Below are 10,089 nucleotides of genomic sequence, written 5' to 3' on the forward strand. Positions count from 1 at the left end.
CAGACCCAGTTCTGTTCTTCCCCGATCAGACCCAGTTCTGTTCTTCCCCGATCAGACCCATTTCTGTTCCGTCTCGGGCCCCATGTACACCTGGCATTCAAATGGGTTGTGGGTGATCGGATTGCAATCAGATAGTGTTTGACCATGTGAAAGTACAGGTGTAAATGCACCCAAGACGTATTGAGGTAAGGTTGCGATCTGATCGGCCAAACCACTTCTGGAGGTGATCAGGGATGCACAGTGACCACACTGAACACAAAAGTAAATGCAATTGCGTTGTCAATCCACGTCATCGTGTACTTCCTCCCCCGCCTCGAAACGCAAGCAAACACAGTAGCGCAGCTTCATGGACGGCTACCACCTTCTTCTACTCTTCTTCTTCTCTTTTTTTTGTTGTTTGTTGTTTTTTTTTAACCCAGACAAACAAGAGGAGGATGTGACATGAGCTGGACACAGCGATCTTAGCCTCAATCGTATCTCAATGTGGACACTGGAGACATACATATTAATACCAGGTGTAATTGTAATCAGGTTAAAATCTAGTTATGATCTGAACACGAGATAAATAGCCTGTACGTAGACTGCCACTGCAGTCTGGTGTCAGCACAGCTAGCTGTCCCACTGAAACACACACAGCACAGCTAGCTGTCCCCTTGAAACACACACAGCACAGCTAGCTGTCCCACCGAATCACATGCAGGTGGCCAGGGGTGTGTTAGTGTGGGCACAGCGGTGAAGATCAGGGGTGGAAACGGGTGTGGTGTGGTGAGGTGTAATGTGATGTGATGTGACCGTATGCTTTGTGTGTGATGAATTAAGACAGCGGTGGATTTCACAATTTGACCTTTACCTTACTTCTCCTCCCTCCCTCTCCTTTCCATCTCTCCCCCTCCCTCTCCTCTTCATCTCTTCCCCCTGTCTCTGTCCACTGTCTCTTTGTGTCCCCATCCCTCCTCCCCTGTCCGTCTCTGTCCTGTCTCCTCCTCTCTCTCTCTCTCACTCTCTCTCCCTATTCTCAGAATCAGCTGCCGGACACTCATGCTAAGTTCCACGTTCTGTTCCTGTTCTTCGTGGCCACCATGTTCTTCATCAGCATCCTGTCTCTGTTCACCTACCACCTCTGGCTGGTGGTGAAGAACCGCACCACCATAGGTACACACACACACACACACACACACACACACACACACACACACACACACACACACACACAGCTTACCTGTCTTTTAATGAAGGTCTAAATGAGTGAGAATCAACTCAACTAGATTTCCCATATTATTATCACAAGCTATGGCTGTTTGTGTTGAAATTGTTATTTTGTTGTCGTAGGTGATGTTTGTGACATTCTTTCTGATGCATGTATGTATGTTTGTATGTAATTTGTGTGTATGTATGTTTGTATGTATGTATGTATGTATCTTTGTATGTGTGTATGTATGTACGTATATTACTATAGTACAGTGTATTTATTCTCCCCCTACCCCCTTATCTGTACCCTCTCTCTCTCTTTCTCTCTCTTTCTCTCTCTTTCTCTCTTTCCCTCTCAGAGGCGTTCAGGGCTCCTGTTTTCAGGAACGGCGCTGATAAGAACGGCTTCACGCTGGGCTTCAGGAAGAACGTGGCCGAGGTGTTTGGAGACCAGAAGAGATACTGGGTCCTGCCCATCTACACCAGGTGAGAGAGAGAGAAAGAGAGGGAGAGAGAGAGAGACAGACAGACAGACATAGAGGGAGGGAGGGAGAGAGAGAGAGGGAGGGAAGGAGGGAGAGAGAGAGGAAGAGACAGAGAGGAGGGAGACACCAGAGAGGACCTTCTCCAGGAGGAGGTGCACTCACCCTACAGATATGCTAAGAGATTAAGGATTAGTCAGAGTCAGGATGAAAGTCCTTGGCCAGGATCCATTACACTGTCTGACACACATTCAAGTAGAGGTCTATGAACTGATCAGGTCAGTTATTACCATACTGACCAAAGCCAAACTCTACTGTGGTTCTGTGTCATACTGTTGTTCTGTGTTATACTGTGGTTCTGTGTTATACTGTTGTTCTGTGTTATACTGTGGTTCTGTGTTATACTGTGGTTCTGTGTTATACTGAGATTCTGTGTCATACTGAGATTCTGTGTCATACTGTTGTTCTGTGTTATACTGTGGTTCTGTGACAGTATCTAATTCTCATAAGGTGGAGTGAAGCTGTTTCTCTCATTCTTTTGCCTTTCAGTTTGGGAGACGGTCACACGTTCCCCACTCGACTGGTGAACATAGACCCAGAGCAACTGATTGGGGAACAGCACAACTCCAAATGGTAAGCCAGTCTTGTGTTCTAGAACTATTCTAGAACTGACATTGCACAGAGAAAAGCATTGAGTTCAGAGGTAAACAGAGAGCAGGAGGTAAATCAAACCATGGGGAGATTCCGTCATATTGTTTTAAATAGATATGATCTCATAAAAAGATAATCTTCCCCCAATATTCCCATGCAGTACATACATTTTTTTTCAGGCATGAATAAGATTCGTTGCAAGTATATGAATATCCGAGGAAGATTATCTTTCCCCTACTCCTTCAGAATATTGTCCTTTTGTGTGTTTTGAAGGCTTTTCCTTTTTTAATAATTAAGTGTGCTAACTACAGTAATTCGCCAGAGAGCTTTCACACTGGCTCTGCTATGTTGAGACTGAGTGTGTAACGACGGATGTGTGAGGGCACCTGGCATTGTGTGCTGACCTTGTGACCTTTGTGTCGTCCTGCAGTGCTTTAGATGGAGAGGCCATCAGCCATCTCAGCGAGGGCCAGGCGGGCAGTGCCAAGGATGGAGGACCCACAGTAACCGTCACTGTGGAGAATGAGTCCTAGTCAGGTGTGCGTGTGTGTGTGTGTGTGTGATTCCTACTAAGAGGATTCACGTGGTGTAATTAACTGAGGAGTTGACAGCTACAAGTGAACTGATCTTTTAACTGATGTTTTTCTACAGGGATGGACTAGTGTGATGAACAGAGCCACACACTCTGTTTGGTGGTTGAGACCTGGAAAGGACAGAAGCTATCTTTATACACACACACACAGACACTCTCTTACACACACACAGACACACTCTCTCTCACACACACACACACACACAAACACACACACACACACACACACACACACACACACACAGACACACACACACACACACACACACACACACACAGACACACACACACACACACACACTCAATGCCTTAAGTTCAACTGAGTCCATGGAAACTCCATGGAAACCATCACTTTGGTCTCCAATGACTGTTAAGAAACCTCTCTTCCTCATTGCCATGGATACCCTCCCCCCTCTTCCCAAAGGGTTTTATTTTCATCAGCCTTCAGAGCTTCACCATCTGCTAGCATTTCATTCACTCACACACACACACACACACACACACACACACACACACACACACACACACACACACACACACACACACACACACACACGAGATTTGTCAATATTAGTCTTTGTAACTAACCAAAGACAAGACAATTTCAACATTGTGATTTATTTATAATGGCATTAATCAGCTCTGGGACGGGTTTGAGCTCTCAAGCCAAAACAGGTGTGGTGTATTTGCACACGCATGGGTGGTTATCGCCCGCTAACACTTCTACACTCCCCTCCTGAACGCTCTCTCACCTGTCAGACGGCAGCACATCTGGCACTGACCTGGCTTAGATTAGGCTCCAATACGGGCTACGTCAGTCGTAGAATGTGGCCATCTGTGTTAGTCTCTTCATTGAGGTTCTTTAATATGCTATGGAATGACATGACCCATTAGACCTGAGCTTATGGTGCGTTCAAGAGCAACTGGGAAGTGGGAAAGTTCGGACTTCCGAGTGGTAGAATACACCTGAATGCCTGTCAAACTCGGAACATCCCACAAGGAAAGTTGGGAGATTATTGAGGGCTCAGTGACGTCGCCCGGCATGGCAGCATGTGAGGTGAAAGAAAAAAAAGTAGCCTACTTGCTCAGCGCACAAATAAGTCACTTCACGTTTAATTTAGATCATACTCATTAGCAGAGGTGATTGTGATATTTCGCAGTTTACTTTCGTGTAACTAATGTAATGTTAGCCTTCTGGCTAGCTAGCCTACTTAACATTACCTAACTTTAAATATCATTGCCTGATTGTTGTCGTTATGTGAATGCTCTCAACATGGAAGTGGGACGTTTCGAAACAGGAACTTTCCCAAATTCCCAGCTGCCTGAACGCGCGATCAGTTCAGTATGGCACTTCAGCAGCTAAATGTCGTTGATATTATGCCATTTTGGGGTTTGCGCCCTTAACTAGAAAAAGCCACATCTGGGTCATTGACATGAGTGGCTGGGCTTTTGAAGAGGCTGGGGAACGGCACAGAGGAGGTCTCACCGTCAGTGAAGGGAACGGCATAGAGGAGGTCTCACCGTCAGTGAAGGGAACAGCACAGAGGAGGTCTCACCGTTAGTGAAGGGAACGGCATAGAGGAGGTCTCACCGTCAGTAAAGACCTTCTGTGGTGAAACCCCCAGGTCACGTGGAGTCGGTTTGGGTCCGGAGGCGGCTGCTGTTTCGGTGCCTGAGCTGCATCTGATGTTACTCCGTCTGCTTCCTGTTTGGCAGCAGATCTGATGTTACTCCGTCTGCTTCCTGTTTGGCAGCAGCTACATCTGATGTTACCCCGTCTGCTTCCTGTTTGGCAGCAGCTATATTGGAGAATGCTACAATGTTAAGGCGGACAGCATAGGGAAGGAAAGTGAAACGTTTAATTTCATTTCGCCCGGCGAAAGCGTGGTTAATGGGCCTTTTCTCACCAGACTTGCTCAGATCATAGCTAAGTCTGGAATGAATCTTCCTCTGAGCTGGGCAATATTCCAAGTATGGGGTTTAGTAACTTTGGTAAGTTAACTTGCAGTAAGTGGTAAACCTCCTAAAAGAAGAGCCCCATGGCTTTGTTTTGCTAGGAGAATGAAGCCATAGGGCTCTTCTATTAGGAGGTTAAGCGCTTCCTCTGAGTGAAACAACCCAGGTTCATCACTAAACCATTTACTTGGAATACTCTATCCGCATCAGGGCCAGATCCGTAGCCAATCTGGGCCAGATCCGACTACCGTTTAGATGCTGTTCTGCCCACTGTGATCAGAGTGATGAGAACCTCAGGAGCTTCTAGACATGTACCCATGGTGTTTACCTTTATTGTCCATTAACTGTTCCCCAGCATCTTTGTTTGTTTGTTTGTTTTGGTCTGCAGGCCAGTGCTGTGGTGATCTCCTTTCTCTCCCCACAAGCCTTCTCTCACTCTGACCTCCGTTTAGTGTCAAGATTTCTGTGTGGTTTGAGTAGTTCAGTCCTCTGGTGAATAGTTTTAGGGTAGTTATCTTGATGGATATGCTAGTGCCTGCTAGTAGGGGTGTGCATACTAACCGGTTTTGATGTTCAAATATGCGACAGTGACTATGAACAGTTGTTCTGCTATCACGCTGCAAACAGTCATCCGAATATTAAATTATTGGTGCACACCCGTTGTTCCAGATAGGAGGCTAACCTGTGACTGCGGAGCTCCTTACTTTAAGCTTTGCAGTTCAACTCAAGGGCCTCCTCTGTGTAGTCCTTCTACTTCCCAGCATGCATTGCAGCTTTTCCCAGCATGATTTTCCACCTCTTGGTTTTTTCTGGTCTGCAGGCCGTATGCTGTAGTGCCCTCTCCCTTTCCCACCGCACCCCTGCCTTCACCTTTTCCTCCTCCTCTTCCTCTTCCTGTTCCTCCTTCTCTCCTCTTCTCCTTCCTCTTTGTCCTTCGCCTTCTCCTTCTCTCCTCTTCTCCTTCCTTTGTGCTTCGCCTTCTCACTGCGGGTTCCCCCAGCCTGCTCAGTGCCTTTTTTTCAGACATGCTCATGTTTGTCTGCCACACAGCAAAGCGCTGTCGTCGCCATCGTTGTTGTTGTTGCCGCCCAATGTGGTTTGAGGCAGTTGCTTTGTTCGTGTTGCCCTTGGTTATGTGTTGGTGATGGGTGTAGATTGTTGTTCACACAGGAACTCTGAGGGCCTTGAGTGCTTATGTCAGGAGGGAGTGTTTTTCTGTTTACGCAAGATAACTGCTTCCCTCTTCTCATTCTACACAGGGTCGTCTCCAGGAGCAGATGTGGGGGTGTAGTACAAATCTGGAGACAGCTGTGTGGGATTTGGGCTCAACTGTGGATGAAACCGATTAAATGATTAAATTAGTGTGCAGTTTGTGGATTAGTCCAGTAATTCAAACTAGTTAGTATGCAGCTATAGTGCTTTAGTTAGGGTGTGGGTGGGGTTTAAGGGACTAGTTAGTATGCAGCTGTAGTGCTTTAGTTAGGGTGTGGGTGGGGTTAAAGGGACTTGGGGATCCTGCCACCATCCACTACAAACTTGTCAGCATGGTCCCAGATTTGTACTAAAACCACATCTGGCCCAAGGCTAAGTTTAGTTAAGTGTTATACCCATAAAACACACACACACACACACACACACACACACACACACACACACACACACACACACCCTTAGCCAGTGCTTTTCATGCCATTCGGTGTGTGATGTGTTGCAAACACTTTGAGCGTTCGTAAAAGAAGTACTCTTTTTATGTCTTATAAGTTCTTATTTTTGGGTAAATGTAACTTGTTATTTATATATGCAGACTTTTTGTATTAACTTTTTTTTATTTTAAAAGGGAGCTGATGCTGGGATGTAGACTGAAAGCATTGTGTTTACATTTTAGTCTAGAGGGATTGTCTTTTTCGTTTGATACTGAGATTACACTTTTGTGTACAATTGTGTGTTTTATACAAAGTTAACGGGATTACCTACTAATCGTACTGCATTCCAATTCAACATGCCACTTTTATATCAGTTCCAGTGTTCTATTTTTGGAGAGTCTATTGGTGTTCATGTCCTACACAGAAGGCAGAACAGAGAGCCACGTTGCTTTTTCTAAAGTACAGTATTAGTGGTGCTCTGTGGATCTGTGTTCCTCTGAATTTAGATTCTCTTCACTAATGGCTTTCATTAAGAAGTAGGTCCATCATGCTATGGTGCAGCTGGAAACTAATTCTGAGTTCTAGCGTTTTCATATTCTAATAACTGAAGGAGGTATGATTTGGTGATAACCACCAAATGACAGCCCTTCGTTTACAACGCCCTTTGGGATGCATGTGGGTCTGGCTGGTCAAGTGACCGTCTACAAAACCTGCCGAGTTCAATCTTACAGCATCCAATGCCAAAGTGGTCATCAGTCGCTACAACAGTATCACCACTCAAACAGACTCCTGTGGACTCTTTTTTCTGTCTCTCTCTCTAGTCTGTAACTCACACTAGCCTACAGCACAACAGCGCCGGTCTGTGGATACGTGCAGCCTGGTGATCTTGGCTGTTAAGTTGCCACGCAGGTTTTAAAAAGAAAAAGGAAAAAAAAACTTCCACCAGCAGACCGCATCCTTCTAGCACTCATCGTAACCACTCGTACCTGTAGACCAGACAAAGGGGGACACCGTGTAAAGCAAGATCTGGGTTAGGTGTGCCAGATCACAGTACCGAGTGAAACCAGGAACCCTTCCACGTGCAGGAAGTGCCGTTCCAGGTGCACGGATCTTGAAGAGAAGTTTCAGGTGTTGTAAACTGGATAACTCCGTTTCCCTGCTTAGCATGACATCCCTCTGCTCTCCTGCTCTTCACTAGCACATTCTCTACAGGGTTGAAGGGCTGAGTAGATCCTTCAGTAGTGACGTGTGGATATGCACAGACAAGCCATGACTGTAGGTTGAGGCTCTCTTCAGGAATCTACCAGATAACAGGGGACTCTCTGGAGTGGATCAAGACCAAGTCTACGTAGCTCAGCTCTGTCCCCATGTTAGAGGCCGAGTGAACAGCAGCCCAGATCCTCATCAAATGGCTTCTGCTGGTGCACTGATTGTGAGAGATAGATGCCATGAGTGATGCTCTTCAGATGAATGATCGTGTGGACAGCTAGACGCTAGATGTGAAAGACAAAACATTTATGCCAAAAATGATCTTAAAGGAGGATCTCTTAGCATTAACAGCATACCATTTCATGTACCAAATTTGTATTGAAGACCATTTTATTATACATTTTATTTCAATGGCTGCAAATGATTATTTAACACTAGTAGTATTTTGGCATGTAAGGTTTTTCCACTTTTTTTTTTTTTAACTTACCTGCAGGCCAGTTTTGGTTGGACTATATTTCAACAAATGTTCTTATGTCTAAACAGTTTGCACAGGTTTTTCATGTCTAATGGATTTAATGTTTGTATTTTGTAGATTACAGACATGCACATGGGATGTAAAATGCACTAATAAATGACAAGCTGTTGTTTTCAATCAGTCAGGTGTGTTTGTCAATCCTCTCCTGCATATTTCTAACGCTGTCCCCTGTTTCTAAGTCAGCTCACCTACTGGTAGCAGTGGCATTGCACTTGTGTCGTTTCACCTCTGAACAGCGCCTGTAACTTCATAACCAAGTGAGATGTGGCTGTTCTGAGGTACTGATCTATTTCCCACTACTACAGCTTGTGAGACCTTGGTGCTCATGCAAGTCATCCCAACTCTTCTTTGATCTGAAATACTGACTTGATCAAGTAAAGTCACGGAATGCCAGCCTCCCAATCTTCCTGTGTCGTACACGTATGGCTGTACCTTTGTGTGGAACTGTACAGTCTATAAAATCTAAAGCAAGAAAGTGATATTAGCTGAAAGCTTGATGGCGATGTGTGATGCACAAACATACGTCGCACCTCTCCTGTACATTTAAGGTTTATTATGTCAGAAGAAAACCAAACTTTTCAATCACGTTTTTTTTTTTTTTTTTTTTGAGAAATGTCCAGATTCCTATTCAGACAGAACTGTATTTACACAAACCAGGCTCAACGGCATTAGATCAAGCACAGCACTATGTAGGTATATTGATTATTGATTTCTGATTAGACATGACAGTCGTTCCTAAGGGTGTTCCAAAAAGGTCTCCATGTTTCATCTGAGCTTTAGACAAAATCTAAAAGACAAAACTCAACGGTCACCTTCAGATTGAGTATGTTCACAAGTTCTCAAAGTAATCAACTCTGAAGTTCCTGCACAGCTGTCATATGTCGACTATGAATTTTCTGTATGGTGTTATAAACCTTGCCTTTAAGTGACTAGTTTTTAAATGACAAATGCACAGGACACCATATAATATTTAAAAATCAGAGTGCATCAACTTGTACAGTTAACAGTGTGGTATGAACAGTTCACGTGAACAGTCAAGATGTACAATGTCTGAAGATGGATGTACAAATGAGTGACAATTTGAGAATCTTAACCTGCTTTAAAACTAAATGAAAGCCTTTACAAAAATGTTCCCATCAAAGAAAACATCACAAAGAAAAAAAAAAGTTAACTTTTTTCTTTTTTTTTAAACCGGTGCCACAAAACCACCACAAAGCTTAAACCTCCACCTAGAACAAACACACACTACGTGCAGAAAAGGAAGAAAAAGAACAGAACCAAATCAACAGCAAAGCCTCAGTGGGGGCAGAAACACACCCAAAACAAATAAACGCTTTATGTTTACTCTGTCACTTAAACAGGGATAGAGGAAAACATCTAACCACAACAGAGTTCAACTGTCTACGCCTAAATACACGTGCAGAAGAAAGAATTAATAGAACAAAATGGAAACGAACAGTAGAGCCAAGCTGGCTCTGTGATAACTGCCCGAGGAGGGGGGGGTGGGTGTTGGCTAAGGCCGCACACCCCCCAGTCACTTCTCCCTCGCCATAGCTCTGGAGCCAGGCAGGTCCGATCCTGGTGTGGAGGGACTGTTAGGAGAGTTGTCCTGTGGTCTATGGTAAGCCCAAGGCTGCGGTCTGAGATGCAGAGCAGAGCTGCTCTCATAGCTCCCTCTAGTGGAGTCCTCCGGTACACACACGCACCTGCATAACCCAGCTTATCTGAGCAGAGAGGGCTAACCAACACACACACACACACACACACACACACACACACACACACACACACACACACACACACACACACACACACACACACACACACACACAC

General features: G+C 44.9%; 1 protein-coding gene across 4 annotated transcripts in view; it reads left to right on the forward strand.

The window, feature by feature from the left end:
- Window positions 1–3,119, forward strand: part of zdhhc20a (zinc finger DHHC-type palmitoyltransferase 20a) — a 21,704-nt gene extending 18,585 nt beyond the window's left edge. For all 4 annotated transcript variants that reach the window (XM_031571634.2, XM_031571631.2, XM_031571632.2 and 1 more), the window contains 5 exons: window positions 1,020–1,152; window positions 1,548–1,674; window positions 2,220–2,303; window positions 2,752–2,858; window positions 2,973–3,119. In XM_031571634.2, the coding sequence (XP_031427494.1) occupies window positions 1,020–1,152; window positions 1,548–1,674; window positions 2,220–2,303; window positions 2,752–2,854 (447 nt within the window). In that variant the 3' untranslated portion in view covers window positions 2,855–2,858; window positions 2,973–3,119. The remainder of the gene's footprint in view (window positions 1–1,019; window positions 1,153–1,547; window positions 1,675–2,219; window positions 2,304–2,751; window positions 2,859–2,972) is intronic.
- The last annotated feature ends 6,970 nt before the right edge of the window (window positions 3,120–10,089 follow it).

This window comes from Clupea harengus, chromosome 8 (assembly GCF_900700415.2).
Source record: "Clupea harengus chromosome 8, Ch_v2.0.2, whole genome shotgun sequence".
Taxonomy (NCBI): Eukaryota; Metazoa; Chordata; class Actinopteri; order Clupeiformes; family Clupeidae; genus Clupea; species Clupea harengus.